General features: G+C 42.3%; 1 protein-coding gene and 1 pseudogene across 4 annotated transcripts; one reads left to right on the top strand and one right to left on the bottom strand.

Annotated features, from left to right (window-relative positions):
• Window positions 1-1,244: 1,244 nt before the first annotated feature.
• LOC115847690 (zinc finger protein 665-like) lies at window positions 1,245-25,403 on the bottom strand. Of its 4 annotated transcripts, none has more exons than XM_060289115.1 (5): window positions 25,333-25,403; window positions 22,636-22,725; window positions 15,735-15,861; window positions 14,749-14,875; window positions 3,643-3,817 (listed from the first exon to the last, which is right to left on the bottom strand). In XM_060289115.1, exons 2-5 carry the CDS (start codon window positions 22,648-22,650, stop codon window positions 3,778-3,780), a joined length of 309 nt encoding a protein of 102 aa, XP_060145098.1. In that variant the 5' UTR covers window positions 22,651-22,725; window positions 25,333-25,403; the 3' UTR covers window positions 3,643-3,777. The 4 variants fall into 4 exon arrangements, with proteins under 4 accessions (XP_060145096.1, XP_060145098.1, XP_060145097.1 ...); XM_060289114.1 differs by lacking the exon at window positions 3,643-3,817 and adding an exon at window positions 4,724-5,025; XM_060289113.1 differs by lacking the exon at window positions 14,749-14,875 and having other exon boundaries at window positions 1,245-3,817.
• On the top strand, window positions 19,761-20,561 carry LOC115847714 (acidic leucine-rich nuclear phosphoprotein 32 family member B-like; annotated as a pseudogene).
• Window positions 25,404-25,720: the final 317 nt, after the last annotated feature.

Raw genomic sequence — 25,720 nt, 5'->3', positions numbered from 1 at the left:
TTTTTGGCTGCTTTGGATCTTTGTTGCGGTGCACAGGCTTCTCATTGCAGTGGCTTCTCTTGTTGCAGAGCACGTCCTCTAGGTCCACGGGCTTCAGCAGTTGTGGCACAAGGACTCAGTAGTTGTGGCTCGCGGGCTTTAGAGTGAAGGCTCAGTAGTCGTGGCGCATGGGCTTAGTTGCTCCGCGGCATGCGGGATGTTCCTGGACCGGGGCTTGAACCCATGTCTCCTGCACTGGCAGACGGATTCTTTTTTTTAAATAAAGTTTTATTTATTTACTTATCTGGCTGGGTTGGGTCTTCATTGGTCTTCATTGCTGCACAGGGGCTTTCTCTAGTTGTGGCAAGTGGGGTTCACCCTTGGTTGCAGTTCCCGGTCTTCTCCTTGTTGTGGCTTCTCATATTGCAGAGCATGGGCTCTAGGCACGTGGCCTTCAGCAGTTGTGGCACACAGACTCAGTAGTTGTTTCACGGGCTCCAGAGCGCAGGCTGAGTAGTCATGGTGCACAGGCTTAGCTGCTCTGCGGCATGTGGGATCTTCCCAGACCAGGGCTTGAACCCATGTCCCCTGGGTTCTTAACCACTGTACCACCAGGGAAGCCTTATAACTCCTCTTATGTTCCACTGTTTTGGTCTTTGAGTAAAGCCTTAGCCTGCACATTACTTTTGTATGGTTTTTCTGGAAGATGTATATTTTCAAGTCTAGTGCAGTGTGAGGCCTGGATAAACCTCTGTCCATACATCTATACGGCTTCTCCTCAATATGGACTCTCAGTTGTTGTATAATACTTGAACTCCAGGTAAAACTGTTGCCACTCCCGCTGCATTTGTAAACTATTGCTCCAGTATGTTCCCCCTTTTATGTCTGGGTAAAATCCTTGCTATGCACATTAGATTTGTGTGGTTTGTCTCCAAGACATATATTCTTATGTATCCTGAAAGTAAGCAATAACTCAAAACTTTGCCACACTCCTTGCATTTGTAAGTACAAAGTATTTGGTGAACCCCGAGTGTAGGCAATACCTAAAAAGCCTTGCCACATTCAGTAAATGTGTAAGGTTTTGTCCAGGACGGATTACCTGATGACTGGTGAAATGTGACCCGAGTAAAGGTTTTACACACTCGTATCATTTGTAAGGTTTCTCTCCAGAATGAATTCTTTACAGAAGACTAAGGTCCAACCATTCTCTGAAAGCCTTGACACACGCCATACATTTATACAGCTTCTCCTGAGTACGAATTTTCTCATGAAGCCTAAGGAGTGAACACCTTCTAAAAGCCTTGCAACACTGATTACATTTGTAATGTCTCTCACCAGTGTGGATTACCTGATGGTAAGATAGGCCTGAACGCAAAATAAAGGCTTTGCCACAATCAAGTCATCTGTGAAGTTTTCTCTCCAGTATGAATTCTCCGATGATACACAAGGTGAGACCTGTAACTGAAGAATTTTCCACATACTTCACATTTAAATGGTTTCTCTCCTGTATGGATTACCTGATGGGAAGTTAAGGTTGATCGCATACTAAATGCTTTGTTACACTCATTACATTTGTAAGGTTTCTCTCCAGTATGAATCCTACGGTGAGTCACGAGTTGTGAACTTTGTCTGAAGCCCTTGCCACACACGGCGCATTTATGTGGTTTCTCTCCCGTATGGATGACCTGATGGGAAGTTAAGGTTGACTGCACGCTAAATGTTTTGCCACATTCGTTACACTTGAAAGGCTTTTCTCCTGTATGAGTCCTCTGGTGATTCACTAGGTGGTAAGTCTGTCTGAAGCCCCTGCCACATACGTTACATTTATGTGGTTTCTCTCCTGTATGGATTACCTGATGGGAAGTTAAGCCTGATCGCACACTAAATGCTTTGCTGCACACATTACATTTGTAAGGCTTCTCTCCAGTGTGAACTCTACAGTGAGTCACGAGGTGTGAATTTTGACTGAAGCCCTTGCCACACACGTCACATTTATGTTCTGTCTCTCCTGTATGGATTACCTGATGGGAAGTGAGGCTCGAACGCACGATAAACGCTTTGTCACACTCATGACACTTGTATGGCTTCTCCCCAGAATGAATTCTCTGATGGATTTTAAAGTGTGATTTTTGACTAAAGACCTTTCCACATACATCACACTTACATGGTTTCTCTCTTTTATGGATTATCTGATGTGTAGTGAGAGTTGAACGCTGAGTAAAGGCTTTGCCACGTTCATTACACTTGAAAGGGTTCTCTGCATCGTGAATTCTTTGGTGAATCCTGATTTCAGACTGTTGCCTAAATGACTTCCCACATTCATTACATTGGTAAGGTCTCTCTCCAGTATGGATTACCTGATGATTAGTTAGGCTTGAAAGAGCGATATAGGCTTTGCCACACACGTCACATTTGTACGGTTTCTCTCCAGTGTGAATTCTTCGGTGAATCTTGATGTAATACCATTGCTTAAAGGCCTTGCCACATTCAAAACACTTATATGGTTTCTCTCCAGAATGACTTTTCTGATGGTCAACCAGGCTTGAACTTTGGCTAAAAGCTTTACCACACTCATTACATGTGTAAGGTTTCTCTCCACTATGAATTCTCTGATGTCTTGTAAGATGTGAATTTTGACTAAAGACCTTGCCACACTCATTGCATTTGTAAGGTTTCTCTCCAGTATGAATTGTCTGATGACGTGCAAAGTGTGAATTTCTAATAAAGACTTTGCCACATACATCACATTTATATAATTTCTTTCCTATATGAATTTTCTGATGTTTAATGAGGTTTGAGTGAAAATTAAAGGTTTTGCCACACTCACTACATGTGTAAGGTTTCTCTCCACTATGAATTCTCTGATGTCTTGTAAGATGTGAATTTTGAGTAAAGACCTTGCCACACTCACTGCATTTGTAAGGTTTCTCTTCAGTATGACGTCTCTGATGATTTGCAAAGTGTGAATTTCGACTAAAGACTTTGTCACATATATCACATCTATATAATTTCTTTCCTGTATGAATTTTCTGATGTCTGATGAGATTTGAGCGAAGAGTAAAGGCTCTGCCACACTCATTACATGTGTAAGGTTTCTCTCCACTATGAATTCGCTGATGACTTCCAAGGTGTGCTTTTTGACTAAAGAGCTTGCCACACTCATTACATTTGTAAGGTTTCTCTCCAGTATGAATTGTCCGATGACTTGCAAGGTGTGAACTTCGACGAAAGACTTTGCCACATACATCACATCTGTATGATTTCTTTCCTGTGTGGATTATCTGATGTCTAGTGAGGTATGAGCCCCGACGAAACATTTTGCCAAACTGACGACATTTGTAAGGTTTTCCCTTGTATGCTTTCTGTTCCTGTGCCAGTCCTGAAAGATGGATAAGATCATTCCCATATATATTAGAAATGTTGGCCTGGACACTAGGAGTAATTCTTTCAAGTATTGAAAATAAGCCTCTACTGTTGGTAGACTTCACAGATTGATTACATTCATAAATTTTCCCTTCAGTTTGATATATCAGCAGTTTATCTCGAAAGCTTGATCCAAGCCTATTTTCAACAGGCTTGTTTCCTGCATCCCTTTTCCAATGTTGATTTCTTTTATAAGTGAGATTTTCTTTACAGGTTATAGGCATTCCTTTGCAATTTCTTTCATCATCTCTCCACTGATACTCAAAGACATGCATATTTTCCTGGATTTCCTTGAAGTAAAAATCTCTTATTTCACGGCTTTCACATGTTTCCAACATCACTGTTTGGAATACTTCTCCTCCATCACTGTTCACTTTAGGTTGTAATTTCTTCATTACATATATATGACAGATATCTACAAGATATAAAGAACCATAGGAATCCTATTAATTATAGTCCAGAACAAAGTCATTTCTTGTCAATAACATGATATTAAACCAAAAATAATACTTATCCTGAACAGAGTAATAAAGCTTCCCAAACAAAATGTTCAAAATTTAAGGAACAGTAAAGAAATATGATCCCTTACGAAAGAAAGTGATAACATGTATTTCAAAGTAATCTTAGGTGGGGTATAACGTTTAAAAATTGTGAATCACTATGCTGTACACTCGAAACTTATATAATATTGTAAATCAACTACACGTTAATAACAAAATAAGGATATATAACTGAGAAAAATAAAAAAAATTAAAAAATAATAATTTTAGGGTAGCCTAGTTCCAAAACACCCTATGACAAAAACCCTAACGCTGTACAAACTTGTATTAGCGCTCAAAAAAAGGGCATTTTCCCACCATGACTCCAAAGCACAGTAATTGGCAGTAAGCATACTGCTGTCTTTTTTTTTTTTTTTTGGCCACACCAAGTGGCTTGTAGGGTCTTAGTTCCCCAACCAGGGGTCAAACCTGGGCCCATGGCAGTGAAAGCGCTGAGTCCTAACCACTGGACTGCCAGGGAATCCCACTGCTGTCTTGTAAATGAGGAGAAAAAAGTATCATATTGTACAAAATTGCTGCATATTTGTACGTAAGTAAATGCTAAAGAACCGACAATGCGTTATAATGGTAAATAATCCAAAACAAGCTTACCTGATGGATAATGTAAACACATGGCAGTTTAGTATTGAAAACCAGATAGCATTGAGCTATGGCCTATCTAGGCAGTTACCTTAAATTATTGGCCCCAAAGTGTATGTAATACAGTGTGCATTGAAAATTTATTTATTTTTAATATTTATTTACTTTATTGATTTATTTTTGGCTGCGTTGTGTCTTTGTTGCTGCACGCGGGCTTTCTCTAGTTGTGGCGAGCAGGGGCTACTCTTCGTTGTGGTGTATGCACGGGTTTCTCATTGCGATGGCTTCTCTCGTTGCAGAGCATGGGCTCTAGGTGCACAGGCTTCAGTAGTTGGGCTCGTGAGCTCTAAAGCACAGGCTCAGTAGTTGTGGCGCATGGGCTTAGTTGCTCTGCAGCATGTGGGATCTTCCCGGATCAGGGCTCTAACCCGTGTCCCCCTGCATTGGCAGGTGGATTCTTAACCACTGAGCCGCCAGGGAAGCCCTGAAAATTTATTAACTAGGATCAGAGACAATGTTGTTGGGATCAATTACAAATAAAAACATCCAAGTTATAATGTAGACAAACGGATAGTTCACAATAAACATGAAAGTTAGTATTTTTTAAAAGTAACCTTCAAATCTTTACTGTGAAACATGAAATACTCAAAGCCCAATTTTTCAAATAAGGGCATCAGACTCACAGGGTTCATGTACATGAAACCAATTTACACAGAAAGTAAGTGAGAGATACAGGATATGAATACCAAGAGTTCAGAAAGAAAACTTCAAGGGTGAGCTGTATATAGCATTACTCAGCCTTCCTTCCTGGAAATGGTTTCGGAGGCACCACCTCTGCACATATAAATTAAGGTCCTGCCTAGTGAAATTAATTCACTGTAGGAATACACATGATTTTTTACAATGTGAAAAGTGTGGGAAGACAGTGGGATGGGTGAAAAAAGGCTCTGGGAATTAGGGAGTTCAGAAGAAAAAAACCAAATATGCTAGCAAATAACAGTGTATTCCATCCACATCAAGGGACCATGTGAGGAAAGGTCAGAACTGGGAAGGCCAAGAATGGAGGACAAGGAGTAATGGACGTGTGGGAACACAGCTTGTGCTTTCTAAACTGTGGGAATGTAACTGTACCAGGGCAATGAGAATACTGAATGGGGAAGAAAAGAAGAACTGGTTTAGCAAGTAGTACTGTACCATCTCGTTTTTAACCACGGGACTTATACCATGGGCATGCAACAAAAGCAAAAGAAATTTTAAAACGGAGAGAGTGTGATATTGTAAAGAGAAAGCAGGTTTTTATCTCTAGCAATATCTGGTATGAAATGTACCAATTTTAATATCCATGAGTTCCATTTCCAGGAATATATATTCAAGAGAAAAACACGGGTTTCTCTGCTGGCTCAGTGGTTAAGAATCCGCCTGCCAATGCAGGGGACATGGGTTCAGCCCTGGTCTGGGAAGATCCCACATGCCATGGAGCAACTAAGCCTGTACACCACAACTACTGAGCCTGCGCTCTAGAGCCCACGAACTGCAACTACTGAGCCCATGTGCCACAATTACTGAAGCCCGCGCACCTAGAGCCTGTGCTTCGCAACAAGAGAAGCCACTGCAATGAGAAGCCTGTGCACTGCAACGAAGAGTAGCCCTGATCACTGCAACTAGAGAAAGCCCGTGCTTAGCAACAAAAACCCCCCCAAAAAAGAGAGAGAAAAATACACAGACATTACCGGAGATACATCCAAGAATGTAAGAAGCAGGATTTGGAAGGAAAACATAGGAAATGGCCATCAAAAGGAGATAGATAAGTTTATTCTGCACATTTTCTTGCAGATACAATGAAACCTTACAGTATAACAAAGCAGGGAGACAAGAGTTCACAATGATAATCTCCTAGCTGGGTGGGCAGACAGTTTGTTTCAAGAAACAAAGATAACAGGAGGTGTTTCCCAAGGTATGAGCATTTTAAGATGTGATCATATTAGTTAAAAAAAAAAAAGAGGACTTCCCTGGTGGCACAGTGGTCAAGAATCCGCCTGCCAACGCAGGGGACATGGGTTTAAGCCCTGGTCTGGGCAGATCCCACATGCCAAGGAGTAACTAAGCCTGTGAGCCACAACTACTGAGCCTGTGCTCTAGAACCCGTGAGCCACAACTACTGAAGCCCGCGTGCCACAACTACTGAAGCCCACGTGCCACAACTACTGAAGCCCGTGTTCCACAACAAGAGAAGCCACTGCAATGAGAAGCCCACGCACCGCAACGAAGAGTTAGCCCCCACTCGCCACAACTAGAGAAAGCCCGCTCCCAGTAACAAAGACCCAACTCAGCCAAAAGTAAATAAATAAATTTAAAAAGAATCTTATTAACTAAATTATTAATTACCTAACATTGTAAAAATTTTAACAATTTGTCATATCAACTTTTTAGACTAAGACTCCTTATTTGGTGTTAAAAACAACAGTGTTCCTTTTGCTGTCCTGCTCTAATTACTGGAAATCATAGCACTGGATCTCTTAACACAATCTCTGCCATAAAAAAGACATGAAAAAAAAAAAGACATGAAAAACGATGTTGGCAAGATAGCAGACCAGTAAACTCCAGGCACTTAGCCCATGGAGACACTGAATTAACAACAATATACAACAAGAACAAAAATCTTTATGGGTTTTGTTTTGTTTGGGTTTGGGTTTTTTTGGCTGCACCACATGGCTGGCAGGATCGTAGTTCCCTGACCAGGGACTGAAGGTTGCCCTCAGCAGTGAAAGCACAGAGTCTTAAAGACTGGACCACCAGGGAATTCCCAACAAAATCCTTTGGAATAACTCTAAGAACCAGGTGAGAAGCTGAAACACCCAAAGAAATGCCTACACTCAAAACACAGAACCAAAAAGTGTAATCATGATTTTTGACTCAATCCCTCCAAGGCACAATAAGGTGAGAATAAACAGGAGAAAGTTTCCCAGTTCCCAGCTCCTCCTTTAGGAGAAAATGCAAATCAAACCCTCAAGGAGATATCACTTCACACCTTTAGAATGTCTATTATCAAAAAGACAAAAGAGGGGGAATTCCCTGGTGGTCCAGCAGCCAAAACAAAAACAAAAACAAAAAAACCAAGAGGTATGAGTGTTAGTAAGGCTGTGGATTAAAGAGAACCCTACCGTACTACCAGAAGATTATAATTCGTTTTAGTCACTGGAAAAAACTAATTACAGTCAAAATATTTTTTTTAAAGCACCGCATAACATAGTTATTCCACATGTGGGTATATACCGAAAAGAAATGAAGTCATCACTATCACACAGAGGTATCTGCATTCCTATGTTCATTAAAGCAGTATAAGCCATAGCCAGGATATGGAAACTACCTAAGTGTCCAACTAATGAATGCATAAAAAAAAAACTCATTTCTATAGAAAATGAGATATTATTCAGCCATAAGAAAGAATGAAATCCTGCTATCTGTACCAACGTGGAGAGCATTTGAAGGGATTATGCTAAGTAAAATAAGTCTGAGAGAAAAACAAATAAAGAATAATCTCACTTATAGTTGGGGGGAAAAAAAGCCAAACAGAAAGTAAAATAGTGATTACCAAAGGCTGGGGCATTAGCAGAAATGGGGAGATGTTAGTCAAGATGAATTAGTTCTAGGGATCTAACATACAGCATGCTGACTATGATTATTAATACTGTATTATATACTTGAAAGTTGTTAAGACAGTAACCTTCTAATGTTCTCACCACACAAACAAAATTGTAATTATGTGAGTTAATGGATGTTTTAACAAACATACCTGGTAATCTTTTCAAAATATAAACGTGTAGCAAATCATTACACTTAACTTACACAATATTATGTTGATTGTATCTTAAAGCTTGAAAAAAAAAATACAAAGGAATGCACATAAAAGATAGTGGTTTATCACGTGAATAAAAATAATTTTAAAAATGAAAAGAAAAAGAAAAAAAGACCATAGGAAACAGAGTCAAAGCTAGAAAGAAAAAAAATTAAATTAAGAGATATACAAAAAGAATAAAAAACTACAGAAAATCACAAAATTAAGTTGGTTCTTTGATCAGATAGACATAATAAACCCTTAAGTAGATTAACCAAAAAGAGAGAAGACCGAATAACTAAAATAAAAAATGAAAGTGGGGGCATTACAATTGATTCCACAGAAATAAAAAAAAAATTAGAATACCAAGAATAATTCTATGCCTAAATATTGCAAAATCTGAATGAATTCCCAGAGACACACACCTATCAATAGAGTCATGAAGAAATAAAAAACCTGAACAAACCCATTCCTTGTAAGGAGACTGAGTCACTAACCAAAAATCACTGATCAAAATCAAAGGAGAGGGCTTCCCTGGTGGCGCAGTGGTTGGGAGTCCGCCTGCCGGTGCAGGGGACGCGGGTTCGTGCCCCGGTCCGGGAGGATCCCGCATGCCGCGGAGCAGCTGGGCCCGTGAGCCATGGCCACTGAGCCTGCATGTCCAGAGCCTGTGCTCCGCGGCGGGAGAGACCACAGCAGTGAGAGGCCCGCATACCGCAAAAAAAAAAAACCCTGGTGCTCCAGTGGTTAAGACTCCGTGCTTCCACTGCAGGTCAAGGTTTGATCCCTGATTATGGAATTAAGATTCCACATGCCCGTGGTGCAGCCAGGAAAAAAAAAAAGAAAGAAAGAAAGAAAGAAAATCCAAAGGAAAGCTAGATAGCATCACTACTGAACTCTACCCAACATCTTAAAAGAATTAAGATCAAGCTTCTTCAAACTCTTCCCCAAAATTTGAACAGGAAACACTTCAAAACTCATTATGAGGCTAGAATTACTCTAAAATCAAAGTCAGTCCAAAACTGGACTTCCCTGGTGGCGCAGTGTTTAAGAATCCTCCTGCCAATGCAGGGGACACAGGTTCGAGCCCTGGTCCAGGAAGATCCCACATGCCACGGAGCAACTAAGCCCGTGCACCACAACTACTGAGCCTGCACTCTAGAGCCTGCGAGCCACAACTACTGAGCCCACATGCCACAACTGCTGAAGCCCATGCACCTAGAGCCCATGCTCTGCAACAAGAGAAGCCACCACAATGAGAAGCTCGAGCACCACATCGAAGAGCAGCCTCCACTGCCACAACTAGAGAAAGCCCGCACGCAGCAATGAAGACCCAACGCAGCCAAAACTAAAATATAAAATAAATAAATAAATCTTAATATTGATGCAAAACTCATCAATCAAACAAGAGTAAATGAAATTTAACAGTACTACAAAAGGATTATACAGTACAACCAAAGAGGATATATTCTTGGAATGCAAGGATACTCCAACAAATGAAATCTTTCAATGTAAAACTGCACATTAAATATAAGAAAATACACTACATGATTATCTCAACTGATGCAGAAAAGCATTTGACTAGTTAACAGCCTTTCATAATAAACACACTCAATACAGTAGGAATAGAAATAAATACAGTAACACAATAAAAGACTAATATAAAAAGCCCACAGCTAACATCATACACAATGGGGAAAGACTGAAAGCTTTTTCTCTCAGATCAGGAACAAGACAAGATACCTGCTCTCACTATTTCTCTTAAACACATAGCTGGAGTCCCAGCCAGACAAATGGGCAAGAAAACAAAATAAAAGGTATCCAATTAGAGAAAGGAGAAGAAAATTATGTCTGTTTAGAGATGACATAATCTAATACGTAGAAAAAACATGAGATTCCACAAAAAAATCCTGATATAAGTAACTAATGAATTCAGGAAAATTGGAAGATATAAAGTCAACATGTAAAAATTGTATTCTATATGTTAATGATGGACAATTAGAAAGAAAATTGAGAAAACATTTCCATTTCAAATAGCATCAAAAAGAATAAAATACTTAGGCAAAACCTTAGCCACATAAAAAAGACTTGTACACTGTAACTAAAATCGTTGCTGAAAATTATTAGAAAATACACAAGTAAATGCAGATATCCCCAGTTCATGGACTGAAAGACAATATTGTCATTACGTCAATACCAACAAAATGATCAAGAGATTCAAAGCAATACCTAGCAAAACCACAATATCAATTTTGGAAAAAATAAACACTTAACATCCTGGGACATACACTGAATCTCAAGAGACCCTGAATAGGAAAAACAACCTTGAAAAGAACAAAGTTGAAGGTCTCATACTTCCTTATTTCAAAATTTATTAAAAAGAAAAACTAATAGTAAGAGTATGGTACCAATATAAAGACAGACAGAAACACCAGTGGAAAAGACGTCAGAAATAAACTCTTGCATATACAGTCAAATGATGTGCCACAAAGGTGTCAAGATTCCTCAATGAGGGAAAAGCAGCCTCTTGAAAAAAAGATGTTGAGAAAATCAGATACCCACATGTAAAAGAATGTAGTAGGACTGCTGCATGAACCCATGTAAAAAATTAACTCAAAATAGAACAGAGATCTAGGGACTTCCCTGGTGGTCCAGTGGTTAAGAATAAACCTTCCAAAGTAGGGGATGTGGATTCAATCCCTGGTCGGGGAACTAAGATCCCACATGTCGTGGGGCAACTAACTCCACGCACTGCAACTACTGAGCCCGCGTGCCACAACTAGAGAGAAGCCTGTGTGCCACAACGAAAGATCCCACATGACACAACGAAGATACCACATGCTGCAACTAAGACCCAACACAGCCAAATAAATAAATAAATAAATAATTTTTAAAAAATAGAACAAAGATCTAAACATACAACCTAAAAGCATAAAACTCCTAGAAGAAAACATAGGAAAAAATCTTAATGGCACTGGATACAGCAATGATTGAGAACATACGACTGCAAAAGCACAGCAAATGGAAGTAAAAACAGATAAACTGGACTACATCAAAATTACAAACTATTGTGCATCAAAACACACTCAGTAGAGTGAAAAGACAATCTGCAGAACGGGTAGAAAATATTTGCAATTCATGTATGTGATAATGGGTTAATACTGAAAATATATGAAGAACTTTAAGAGTCTGGTCACCAGTTTCACAATGAAGGGCCATTCCCCAATTCAACCACCCACGCATTACAAAAAAAAACAAGAACACTAAGAATATCATAAAAATATGAACCTGCTGACTAAATAAATAGAAGTCAAGTTCATTTATAATGCATAGAGGGACTTCCCTGGTGGCACAGTGGTTAAGAATCTGCTTGCCAATGCAGAGGACACGGGTTTGATCCCTGGTCCGGGAAGATCCCACATGCCGCAGAACAACTAAGCCCACGAGCCACAACTACTGAGCTCATGTGCCACAACTACTGAAGCCCATGTGCCTAGAGCCCGTGCTCCGCAACGAGAAGCCACCACAATGAGAAGCCCATGCACCGCAATGAAAGTAGCCCCCCTCGCCGCAACTAGACAAAGCCCGCAAGCAGCAACAAAGACCAAACGCAGACAAAAATAAGTAAGTAAAAATTTACTTTAAAAAAAGAAAAAACAGTACTTCATTGAAGTCATCATTCAACTTCATAAGCTCTCTCATTAAGACGCTTCAAAATGGGCTTCCCTGTTGGCGCAGTGGTTAAGAACCCACCTGCCAATGAAGGGGACAAGGGTTCAAGACCTGGTCCAGGAAGATCCCACATGCCGAGGAGCAACTAAGTCCGTGAGCCACAACTACTGAAGCCCACGCACCTAGAGCCAGTGCTCTGCAACAAGAGAAGCCACTGCTCTGCAACAAGAGAAGCCACTGCAATGAGAAGCCTGCGCACCACAATGAAGAGTAGCCCCCGCTTGCCTCAACTAGAGAAAGCCCGTGCGCAGCAACGAAGACCCAAAGCAGCCAAAAATAAAATAAAAAAATTATTTAAAAATAACACACACACACACACACAAAGATGCTTCAAAACAGTATTTGTTGGGCTTCCCTGGCGGCACAGTGGTTGAGAGTCCGCCTGCCGATGCAGGGGACACGGGTTTGTGCCCCGGTCCGGGAAGATCCCACATGCCACAGAGTGGCTGGGCCCGTGAACCATGGCCGCTGAGCCTGCGCGTCCGGAGCCTGTGCTCTGCAACGGGAGAGGCCACAACAGTGAGAGGCCCGTATACCGCAAAAAAAAAAAAAAAAAAAAAAAAATAGTATTTGTTGAGGTCGGATAAACAATGACACATACAGGGTACGAAAACTGTGGAATGAACAGTTCAGTCAACAGACCCAGAGATATGAGGATGTGAACTTGGACAATGTTGACCCAAGGAGAAATTCCTATACCATTTATTGAGGCTCCAAGGGGATGATGATTAGCATATGTGAAAAACATTGTCACAGTTGCTCTTGAGACACGCTTTTGTGATACTCCTCAAAACCAGAAAAAAAAAAACTGGAAACACTTATCAGTCAAGTGTTTCTTTGTGTTTTTTTTTTCTAGCCATGCAGCATGTGGGATCTTAGTTCCCTGACCAGGGATTGAACCTGCGCCCCCTTCATTGGAAGCACAAAGTCTTAACCACTGGACCACCAGGGAAGTCCCCCCACAAGCTCCTGTGACGCTTTCTATTTCAGTATCCTAGGACATGCTGACTACTCTAGTGAATAGCTTCAAGTGGTGCTTCTGTATGTAGCAGAATAATATTGCAACAAATTAGTAAACATATCTCCATCAAGAATGCTATGTTTCCAGGCTTCACTGATGGCGCAGTGGTTAAGAATCCGCCTGCCAAAAAAAAAAAAAAAAAAGAATCCGCCTGCCAATGCAGGAGACACGGGTTCGAGCCCTGGTCCAGGAAGATCCCACATGCCACAGAGCATCTAAGCCCGTGCACCACAACTACTGAGCCTGCACTCTAGAGCCCGCAAGCCACAACTACTGAGCCCACGTGCCACAACTACTGAAGCCAACACGCCTAGAGCCTGTGCTCCGCAACAAGAAAAGCCACTGCAATCAGAAGTCCGCATACCACAACGAAGAGTAGCCCCCGCTCGCCACAACTAGAGAAAGCCCACATGCAGCAACGAAGACCGAACACAGCCAAAAATAAATAAATTAATTAATTAATTAATTTTAAAAAAAAGAATGCTATGTTTCCAAGTAAACCCACTCCACAGGGGAGTGAAGTTATTCATCACCTAAAGACGGCTTACCACAGCAACAAACAAACAAAAGGATGAAATATCAAATACCTAAGAATGGGTATTTTAAAAGCAATGTCAGAGGCAAAATCATGCAAACTAAAGAAAATATGACATCAACAAGAGTCTACATTCCCAGACTAAGTAGAGAGGTAAAAGGACAAGAAAAATACAATATATTGGGGTCAGATATTATAGAACTTTAACACGGGACCATGGGCTCTACCCATAGTCGCCAAGCTCAGAGACTCATATATGCTCCCCATATGGGATTGGGGATCAAAGAGAATCTCTTCGTCCATACTGTTTATAGTTTTCCTAAGTAACAGTTACAGAAGATCCAACCCATTTCCCCATTACACACACCCAAAAGTATGTGGCAAAAGCAGAACAGAAGAAATGGCTGAGGGGGAATTCCCTGGCAGATTCACTGGTTAGGATTCCGGGTTTTCACTGCCACGGGCCCAAGTTCAATCCTTGACTGGGGAACTAGGATCCCGCAAGCCACACGGCACAGCCAAAAAAAAAAAAAAGGAAAAACGAAAACAAAAAACGAAGAAATGGCTGAGGGATCTGAATGGCAGACATGACCTGAAACAGATCCATGCAGGTTCTGAGATGCCAGATGGAATCAAAGAGCAGCCACTGTTTTCCCATCATTTAATTAGTTCTTCCAAGTACACCAAACTGAGACAGGTCCAGGGGTTTGGACTATGGAGGCCTCAGCTCTTATCTATATGGACTAAAAATTGAAAATCCCATGCAATCAAGTATAGAAGAAGAGACCAAGGGGGAAACAGATTCCTTTGAAACAGCTCACCACGTGCTACTCAAATCAAGCAACAAGGCCCAGACGGCAGAGTGTAGATCAAGATAAAGACCTTGCCTTTGATTCTACTGGAGCTGCAGCACCACAGGGAGGTGAAAGGATGAATTTTACACGTTGAAGGATAGTGTGCTATGTTGGGGAGAAGAAAAATTTCCCCTGAGAAAAGTTCATAAGTAGTAAACTTAGAATTTCCTAAAGAGCTCTCCAAACACCATTAATGGTGTGGCTTCCTCTCTGCCCATCTGAGTTCTGACCTGTGTTCATACTTTTGATACATCCCCAGCCATTGTTTTTTTGCTATTTTCATGTCACTCTTCACAGTCAAGGGCTCTTCCTCTTGCTCCAAAATGCAAATAATATTCAGGTCAGGAACAGAAATAACTGCCGAAAAGAGAAAATAAATAATATGTTGTAGGTTTTCCAGAATCCCAGCTCTTTGATCAGCACAGGAGTGAGCACACAACAAATGGATCTCAAAAAATATTTCACAAATTCATTCATTCACTGCTTGCCTCCTTCTGAATGCAGAGAGAATAGTAATAATATGCAGATAACTGGCTTTCTTCCAAGAAGTAGTGACTCAGGGCTTCCCTGGTGGTGCAGTGGTTAAGAATCTGCCTGCCAATGCAGGGGACACGGGTTCGAATCCTGGTCCAGGAAGATCCCACATGCCGTGGAGCAACTAAGCTCCTGTGCCACAACTACTGAGCCTGCACTCTAGAGCCCGCAAGCCACAACTACTGAACCCGTGAGCCACAACTACTGAAGCCTGCACACCTAGAGCTTGTGCTCCACAACAAGAGAAGCCGCCACAATGAGAAACCTGCGCCCTGCAATGAAGAGTAGCCCCCGCTCGCCACAACTGGAGAAGGTCCACGTGCAGCAATGAAGACCCAACGCAGCCAAAAATAAAAATTAAAATAAACAAATTTATTTTTTTTAAAAATAGTGACTCAAAAGAACAGCGGTATGAAATAGGGAATCAGATATTTTAAGTTTCCAATTGGGCTTTATCAATACTTAAGCTCTGGAACAACTCCTGGTGTATCATGAAGTGGGCAGATCACCAGAAGAAAGGACAACGTTAAACTCCTGACACTACACCATGAAGCTTTTCATGTCTGAGTCAACAGGGCTTTGAGCTCAGTGAAGCAATGCAGGGACTCCCAAAAGGTACAGAAGGGAAAATGCAAAGATACATAAGGGCAGATCCCAATGTCTAGAGGGAAGTTATCCTCACCCAGGGAGACCAGGTTCCTGTAGGTCTCCAACATCACGTCCCTGTACAAGGCCCTCTGAGCAGGGTCCAGGCATTCCCACTCCTCCTGAGAGAATTCAATGGCCACATCCTTGAAGGTCAACTGTTCCTGAAATGAAAACACATTTCAACAAGGGGCCATGAGGAGAGTCCTTATTTTCACACAAAATGAGAAGAGGAGAGAGGGGTAAGGATCAATTCAGTTGAAGTATGTATTCTGACAGATCCATGTTAATGTATTTAGAGCAAATTATGGGTCTCAAATTTTAATTTCTTATGCTTTTTCATAGAGATTATAATATCTTCCATTCAATATGGATTTTTCTTTTTTTTGGACAATACATGAAATGCATACAAATAAAATTCAACAACAGGATGTCCAGGCAACAGTGTTATATATTATGTTTCACACACTAAGTGATATTCAATATTCAGATGAGCTACAATATGACTGGTGTCTTCAGAGATGACAAAGTCCACAGTGGCTTTAAAGAAAAGTCAAAATCTTAAATTATGATGATGATACCAAGAGCAATGACTAAAGGTGTCTGAATGCTTCCTATATGCTAAGTATTACTCTAAATGTTTTACATGTATGAACTTGTTATCAACATAATAGTCATTAGAGAAAGTCCCATTTTTATTTTTCAGAGGAGTAAACTGTGTCCAAGACACTCTAAGAAACTTGCCTCAGAACAAACAGCTAGGAAATGGCACTGCAAGAACGAAAACTCAGGTAATCAGACTTTAGAATGGAACATAAAATATCAAAGTTAAGTGACGGATAGAGGATAAACGTACACTGACAGAGGGTTCCCTGAGAAAACTTGAGACAATTTCAAGGTTAACCTATAGAACTGCATAAAAGGTCACTACACACACACACACACACACACACACACACACACACAGAAGATATTAATAATCTTCCTACTATAAAACATTAATGTGATAGTGTAGGAAAAATTTAAAGCCATGGAATACACTCAAGATATAATTTCAGGGACTTCCCTGGTGGTACAGTGGTAAAGAATCTGCCTTACAATGCAGGGGAAGCGGGTTCAATTCCTGGTCAGGGAAATAAGATCCCACATGCTGCAGGGCAACTAAGCCCACATGCCACAACTAGTGAGCACTCCCACACCTAAAATAGAGCCCGCGTGCCGCAAACTACAGAGCCCACGTGCTCTGGAACCCTCACACCACAACTACAGACCCCATGCACCCTGGAGACTGCGTACCAGAACTAGAGAAGAGAAAACCCGCACGCCACAACCAGAGAAGACCATGCACCACAATGAAGAGCCCGCGTGCTGCAACTAAGACCTAACACCAAAAATAAAATAAACAAATAATAAATCTTTAAAAAAAAAAAAAGATATAATTTCAACTGCTAAAAAACATAAAACTTACTAATGAAATGATGTCTTTTATAAAAGCCATGGACTTTCACATTCATGCACTCAGGCACTGATGTGTAAACACATAATTAACTGAAATGAGAGGTGTCTCAGTCCACGCACTCTGGAGCCCTTGCGCCACAACTGCAGAGCCCACGTGCTCTGAAGCCTGCGTGCCACAATGTGAGAGAAGCCTGCGTGCCGCAAGAAAGATCCCGCAAGCCACAACTAAGTCCCGACGCAGCCAAAAATTTTAAAAAAAAAGAAAAAAAAGGTACAAACATGAAAAAATACATAGAATACTTTATCTCCCATCTCTTATTAGTGTTACACAGAAATTTAACAGATTAAGATAAAAAATCTATCACAGTATTAAATACTTCCAAAAATCACTGCATAATTGAAAACCATGACAAAAATGAAATTGGGGAAAAACCTTATTAAGCAAAAATATTTCATCAAACGTCATGATCAGAAGAAAACACTGGATGCATTTCTGCTGAAATTACTGCAGAGAAAACTGGGCTGGTCAGGGCTCCTGCCATTCACCACTATACAGTATGTCTGAGCAAGCAGAAGATGTAAAAGGGAGGAAAAAATAGAGTGAGAGTGAGAAACAGAGAAAGAAAGTCAAAGCGCTAGAACTGTTAAAAATCACAAACCTAAGGGCATGGATAGGATTAAAGTGACATGAGGGAAAAAGATATTCCATGATAAAGAGACAGCTGGGGTAACTACATAACATCAGACAAAATAAAGACAAAAACAATGTCACAAGAGACAAAAAACATTATAAAATGATAAAAGGGTTAATTCACCAACAAGATATAACAATTATAAATATTTATATATCTAACATTAGAGCTCCCAAATATATGAAGCAAACATTGACAGAAATGAAGCAAGAAATAGACAGTAATAGTACAGTAACAGTATAAGACTTCAATGCCCCAGTTATACTTATGGATGGAACCAAACAGAAGATCAGTAAGGAAACTGAGGACTTGAACAACACTATAAACCAATGGGAACAAATGGATATATAGAGATCACTCCATCCAATAACAGCAGAAAACAACCTTGTCAAGCATACATGAAACATTCTCCATGACAGACAATTTGTTAGGCCACAAACCAAATCTTAAGAAGTTTAAGAAGACTGAAATAATAAAAAATATCTCCTCTACCTCACGGAAATGAAAACAGAAACAGATAACAGAAGAAAAACAAATATACATAAAATCTGGAAGTTAATCAACTCCTTCTTAAACAACCAACAGGATAAAGAAGGAATGACAAGGGAATTTTTAAAATATCTGGACGAAAATGAAGTATAAAATATAATGTACCGGGACATCCCTGGTGGCGCAGTGGTTAAGAATCTGCCTGCCAATGCAGGGGATATGGGTTCGAGCCCTGGTTCAGGAAGATCCCACATGCCGCAGAGCAGCAAAGCCCGTGCACCACAACTATCGGGCCTGCGCTCTAGAGCCCGCAAGCCACAACTACTGAGCCCACGCACCACAACTACTGAAGCCCACGTGCCTAGAGCCTGTGCTCCACAACAAGAGAAGCCACCACAACGAGAAGCCTACGCATCGCAACGAAGAGTAGCCCCTGCTCGCTGCATCTAGAGAAAGCCCGTGCACAGCAATGAAGACCCAACGAAGGCAAAAATTAATTAATTTTTTTAAAAGGAGAAAAGATATCAAATCAGAACGAAAGAGATAATAAAGATAAGACCAGAGATAAATGAAATATAAAATAGGAAAACTACATAAAAATCAAAAAAGCAAAAGTTGGTTTTCTGAAAGGATGAACAAATTGACACTTAGCTAGGCTAAAAAAAAATATTGAATTAACTAAAATCACAGATGAAAGAGGAAAAACTGTAACTGAATCATAGAAAATTTTAATCACTATTAAAAGAGAGTACTATGAACAATTTTATGCCAAAAAATTACATAACCTAAAAGATATGGGTAAATTCCTAGAAAAACACCCTACAAAGATCTAATTACGAAGAAATAAAAAATGTGAACAGAGTCATACCTAGAGAGATTGATGCAGTAATCAAAAACCTGCAAAGCAAGGATGATTCAGCACAGAAAGAATCAATCAATACACCACATTAACAGAATGAATGAAAAATAACACGATCATCTCAATTGATGCCAAAAAAGCATTTGACAAAATTCAAGGACATTTAAAGATAAAAACACTCAGTAAATTACCTCAGTATAATAACAGCTAATATTAAAAGCACATAGCCAAGGTGCCTCTCCCCGCCCCGTGCTTGGTGCGCCGCGGCCACCGAGCCTAGCGAGCCCAGCGAGCCCAGCAGAGCCACCCGTGCCGCGTCGCCGGTTTAATCACAGTGCGGGGCTGCGGCCGGGGGCGGCGGTAGTGAGACCAGCGCTGCGCCCCAGCCCCCCTTTCCCTCCATGGTTTCTCTCCGCTCCCATGAGTAACTTGGCTCCGGGGGCTCCGCTCGCCTGCCCGCCCGCCGCCCGGGACTGTGCCGCCGGGCACTGCTGCTAGCAGACCCCTTCTGACCACCCTCTCGCTGCGCAGGCTGGGGCGCCTCTCCCCCCTACGCCCCCCGCCACGGAAAGTTAAGTTTGAAGAGGGGGGAAGAGAGAAACATGGACATGAAGAGGAGGATCCACCTGGAGCTGAGGAACCAGACCCCGGCAGCTGTTCGAGAACTTGCCCTGGACAATGCAAATCAAATGATGGGAAAATTGAGGGCCTAATGGCTGAATTTGCGAACTTAGAGTTCCTCAGTTTTATAAATGTAGGCTTGATTTCAGTTTCAAATCTCCCCAAACGACCTAAATTGAAAAAGCTTGAGCCCAAGGACAACAGACTCTTTGGAGGTCTGGATATGTTAGCAGAAAAACTTCCAAATCTTACACATTTAAACTTAAGTGGAAATAAACTGGAAGATATCAGTACCCTGGAACCTTTGAAAAAGTTGGAATGTCTGAAGAGCCTGGATCTGTTTAACCGTGAGGTTACTAACCTGAATGACTACCGAAAGGGTGTCTTCAAGCTCCTGCCCCAGCTCACCTACCTGGATGGCTATGTGAAGCTATGTGAAGAGGACAGTGAAGCTGCTGACTCAGATGCCGAGGTGGATGGTGTGGATGAAGAAGAGGACGATAAAGAAGGAGAAGATGAGGACCAGGGGGAGGAGGAGAACGGTGAGAAAGAAGAGTGTGATGATCAAGAGGATGAAGATGAAGATGTAGAAGGGGAGGATGAAGACGAAGTCAGTGGGGAGGAAGAATGTGGACATGATGGAGAAGCTGATGAAGATGAGGATGAAGAAGAGGAAGAAGAGGAACAAAGCGGGAAAGGTGAAAAGAGGAAGAGAGAAACAGATGATTTAGGAGAAGATGATTAAGACCCCAAATAACCTGCAAAAAAAGAACTGCTCACATGGATTTGGTAGCTGTTTAAAAAAAAAAAAAAAGGTAGCGGTGATACAAACCCCAGGACACCCACCCACCCAAAGAGCCAAAGAATAGTTCCTGTGACATTTCGCCTTCCTCCATTTAGTCCCTCTTGGAAATCCACCACCAAGCTTGGGGACTTCACCCCAACAGAACTGTAAGCGTTGTTAGGTTTCCGTGTAAGACTCTTGCTGTAGCGTGGATAGCTGTGATTGGTGAGTCAACCGTCCGTGGCTGCCAGTTACACTGAGATTGTAACAGCATTTTTACTTTCTGTACGACAAAGAAGCTTTGTAAATAAAATCTTAACATTTTGGGTCTGTTAAAAAAAAAGAAAAAAGCACATAGCTAACATCAAAATCAATGGTAAAAGGTGAAAGCTTTTCCTCTAAGGTCAGAAAGAAGGCAAACATGTACACTCTCTGCACTACTATTCAGCAACGTACTGCAATACCCAGCCAGAGCAATTAGGCAAGAAAAATACAGAAGTAAAATTATCTTTTTTTTGCAGATGACAAGATCTTATATGTACAAAACCATAAAGATACCACAAGAAAAATGTTATAAATAAAAAACGATATTAGAAAAGTTGCAAGATACAAAATCAACACACAAAAAAAAATCACTGCTTTTCTATACACTCAAAATGAATAATCTGAAAGAAAACAGACAATCATTTTTACTATAGCATCAACAAAAAAAACACTTAGTAGTAAATTTAGCCAAAGAGGTGAAAGACTTGTACACTGAAAACTACTAAACTCTGCTAAAAAATAAACAGAAACACATCCCCTACTCATGAATTGGAAGACTTAATGCTAGAATTCATACGGGATTTTAAGGGATTCCAAGTCAACAAAACACTCTTGAAAAAGAAGAAAGATGGATGGCGTGCTGTTTTAGATTTCAAAACATATTAAAAAGCAAAATAGCATGGCATTGGCATAAACAGATATTTAAACAAATAAACCAGGGATTTCTCTGGTGGTCCAGCAGTTAAGACTCCATGCTCCCAATGCAGGGTTTGATCCCTGGTCCAGGAACTAGATCCCACATGCATGCCACACTAAGAGTTCGCATGCCACAACAAAGAAGTCTGCATGCCGCAACTAAGAAGTACGCATGCCACAACTAAAGATCCCACATGCCACAACTAAACATGTCGCAATGAAGATCCCGAGTGCCACAACGAAGACCCAGTGCAGCCCCAAAATAAATACATAAATTTAAAAAAAAAAAAGAATAAAACAGAACATTCAAAAGTAAACCCCTGCACACACGCCAACTAATTTTTGACAAGAATGCTAAGACTACACAATGCGGAAAGGACAGTCTCTTCAACAAATGCTGCTGGGAAACGGAGTATCTACCAGTAAAAGAATGAAGCTGAAACATTACCTGCATCAAACTTAAAAAACCTTCTGTGTGTCAAAGGACACAGTGAGTAGTGTGAACAGACAACCCCGAAGGAATGAAGGTGATGAAGATGATTTAAAGAATCTCTAAGTGTCAGAGACTTAGGCTGATTTCATAGTTTAAAATCAGTGATGGAATAAAACACCCTCTATCACTGATGTCTCTGAACTTTCCATTCCATTCCCAATGATTAAGATTTTGAATGAAGTACACTCATTTAGCGTCAAGTGTACTGAACAGTCAGAACTGATTTCCCCTTTATTGGTCTATGTTCTAGATTTTACCAGGTATTTGTACATATTACTATGTGACTTCCACGTGCAGCATCTTTACCCTTGTTTACAGAGAGTGGACGTTACATCCAGGTGGGGCCCCTAAGCAATCCCTGCTGCCCAATAGCACGGACACGGTGTCTCCAACTCATGGGTGTGAAGCCCTGCCCAGGACTATGCCTAGTGGAGACTCTAAGTGGAGATGACAGGCCCTGAGGGAAGCCCCCAGGTGAGTGTGAATGTACAGGTGTCAGGCTCAGAGTCAGAGATTAGCGAGCCCAAAGGAGGGCATTTCAGGAAGGACAGACAGAAGAAACAACTGAGAATATGACTTTACCTGAGAAAGAGCCATTTCTGACTCCTTTTCTTTCCTCTTCCTCCTCTTCTGGGCTTCTTCCTCAGGCAATGTGAGTCTTTAGAGGTTGACCTTGAAAGTTGAAAACAGGCTGTTTAATGCTTACAATCAACACACCCCCTTCCTGAGTCACCACCACACACACAGGGAAGCCCTCAGCATGTGGAAGAGATGGTCCTCTGCTGCCCACTGTCCCAGGAGGGGCTCAGGACAGTAATTCCCACACAGAGACCAACAAGTCAGTTTTCCCACTCTTTCCTTCATATCAGGCTCCCCTCCTGGTGAGGCCCTCACGTACCCAGCAGCAGCAGGCACCTCAGCTGGACCCGACGATCCCGTTCAGGTCACAGACCAGCCCTGATCCATCCCCACACAGAGCAGAGCCCTCACCCTCAGCCCAGATCTCAGCCCTCAGGAATGGGAGGACCTGGAGCCATGATGCTCAAATGGATACAAATTAGAATCACCCAGGGAATTTTAAATATTACTGAGGCTGGGCCAAACCTCAACTATTTGAAGGGGAATATCTGGTCAGGGGACACAAAACATATGTGCAAAATGCATGAGCAATCTAATGTGAGGTCTGGGTTAAGCACCACTCAGAGGAATCAAGCCCAGCACACCTCTCACTCTGTCTTTTCCAGCTTTACTGAGGTATAACTGACTAATGAAAATGGTATATATTATATGGTGTACATGTGATCATTTGACAGGCATACGCAGTGTGAAATATTTATCACAATCAAGGAATTAACATATCTATCAACTCACAATTACCATGTTTCATGTCTGTGCGGTGAGAACACTTAAGATTTACTCTCAGGACTTCCCTGGTGGCGCAGTGGTTAAGAATCTGCCTGCCAATGCAGGGGACACGGGTTCGAGGCCTGGTCCGGGAAGATCCCACATGTTGTGGAGCAACTAAGCCCGTGCGCCACAACTACTGAGCCTGAGCTCTAGAGCCCGCGAGCCACAACTACTGAGCCCACGTGCCACACCTACTGAAGCCTGTGCGCCTAGAGCCCGTGCTCCGCAACAAGACAAGCCACGGCAATGAGAAGCCCGCACTGCGACGAAGAGTAGCCCCTGCTCACCGCAACTAGAGAAAGCCCGTGCATGTGCTCGCTTCGGCAGTACATATACTAAAATTGTAACGAGAAAGCCCGTGCACAGCAACGAAGACCCAACACAGCCAAAAATAAATAAATAAATAAATTTATTAAAAAAAAAAAAAAAGGCACCATGTAGTGACAGAGTCAGTCATTTCTCGCTGTACGATTCCTGTCCATAGTCCTCTACCCCATGTTAGGAAAAGGGAAGGGGGTGACCCACAACGGAGTGACGTCACTGCCCGCTGGCTGAACAGGGCTTGCAAATGGAAGTTATCTTGTTACAAATAATTACAAAATGCACAAGCCCTGTGCACAGGAGTTCTGCACTTCTCATCCTTATCTGTATAATGTAAACAAACAAGTTTCATTTGTATTAGATTCTAAAGCCGCAAATCAATATATTACACCTTAATCATCCATATTCAAACAACTCACCATCCATCTGGATCCAGTTTCCCCCCTCTACCTGCACCACTATGTGTTTCCATGTCATTCCGTTTATATATCTGTATTTCATTCTCTCTTTTTATTCCCCTCTGCTCTACTGCTCTTTCTCCCTGCCTATTTCTTCCCTCACTCCCGTCCTGCCGCACTCTGCAACTTGTTATTCCTCTTGTTCTTCCTCCTCCACCTTTCTGATTGCCCAAAACCTCCATATATTCCTTCCTCTTTATCCATCTCTGCTCCCTCTCTGTCCTCGGGTTACACCCCTTCTATCCCTGTCACCTTCCCTTTGACTTCCACTCTCTGGCACCCCACACGGCTACCTGTCCTTCCTGCTCTCTCCTCCTCTGCTCTCGCCTCCAGTTGTCCTCTTTCTCTCCCAGCACCATGTTGCTCTGTTGGCCATTCTCCAAATAAGTTGAACTAGGGACCGAAGAACACTGGGTGGTCACGCAGAAAGACCGGCCTGAGGAGAAGCGGAGGACAGAGGGGCGGGGAGGGAGGGAGGGGGGTCTCCGGAGAGGGGCGGGCTCTCCAGAATCCCAGGACCGGGAAGAGGACGCGGCCTCTCTGGGAGCGGGGCGGCCAGCGCTGCCCTCCAGAGGGCGAGGCTTGGGGGACGCGCATCCACCTCGCGAAAAAGGGCTTTACAGGCCGAAGGCGGAGACAGTAAAAGGTTTCAAACAGCAAAACGGCGCGAAAGGCGGTGTCTACGTGGACCGAAGGCCGAAAACCCAAGGACCGGGACGGGCCTCAGAGCGATTTCAACCCCAAAGGGAAACGACCCCCACTGTGAATTTCTTTAGGATGTAAGGGCGGGGGCGAGTACTTAAAATTCCGCAGTAAGGGGCTTCCCTGGTGGCGCAGTGGTTGAGAGTCCGCCTGCCGATGCAGGGGACACGGCTTCGTGTCCCGGTTCGGGAAGATCCCACATGCCGCGAAGCGGCCCGTGAGCCTGCGCGTCCGGAGCCTGTGCTCCGCAACGGGAGAGGCCACAGCAGTGAGAGGCCCACGTACCGCAAAACAAAAAACAAAAAAATTCCGCAGTAAGTCCCACACTCTGAGGATGTATGGGGGGGGGGCCCCGAAGCGCAGATACAGTAGAAAGAAGAAACTCACGCACCGAAGAGTGACTTCAGCTCTCCGTGGTGACCCAGGTTGGTCTCTCCGCTTCCGCGTCCGTAGAACATTGCGCAGGCGCAGAAGGAGCAGCCTGGGGGCGGGGACTGCGAAAGGCGCTTACGCGAGGAGGCGGGGCGAGGAGAGCGCCCAGGCCTGCGGGGGAGCCCCCCCAAAGGGCGGGGGCAGGAGGCGGGGGGGGGGCCTCTGCATCCCCTCCCCCACCCCCAGCCTTGCCTGTAAAGCGTCTCTTTAGGGATTTAGAAACGTGTGTCTTTTGAACTCTGTGTAGCCGCTTTGCCTCCTGCTTATAATGATTTACTGTTGAAACCAAAGGTAGTCACCAGTTAGATCTATTTAACTTACTAAATAAATAATAAACTGTAACCTGC

Source organism: Globicephala melas, chromosome 19, assembly GCF_963455315.2.
Source record: "Globicephala melas chromosome 19, mGloMel1.2, whole genome shotgun sequence".
Classification (NCBI taxonomy): domain Eukaryota; kingdom Metazoa; phylum Chordata; class Mammalia; order Artiodactyla; family Delphinidae; genus Globicephala; species Globicephala melas.
Note: the sequence above shows the minus strand (reverse complement) of the source record. Positions and strands in the feature narration are given on the sequence as shown.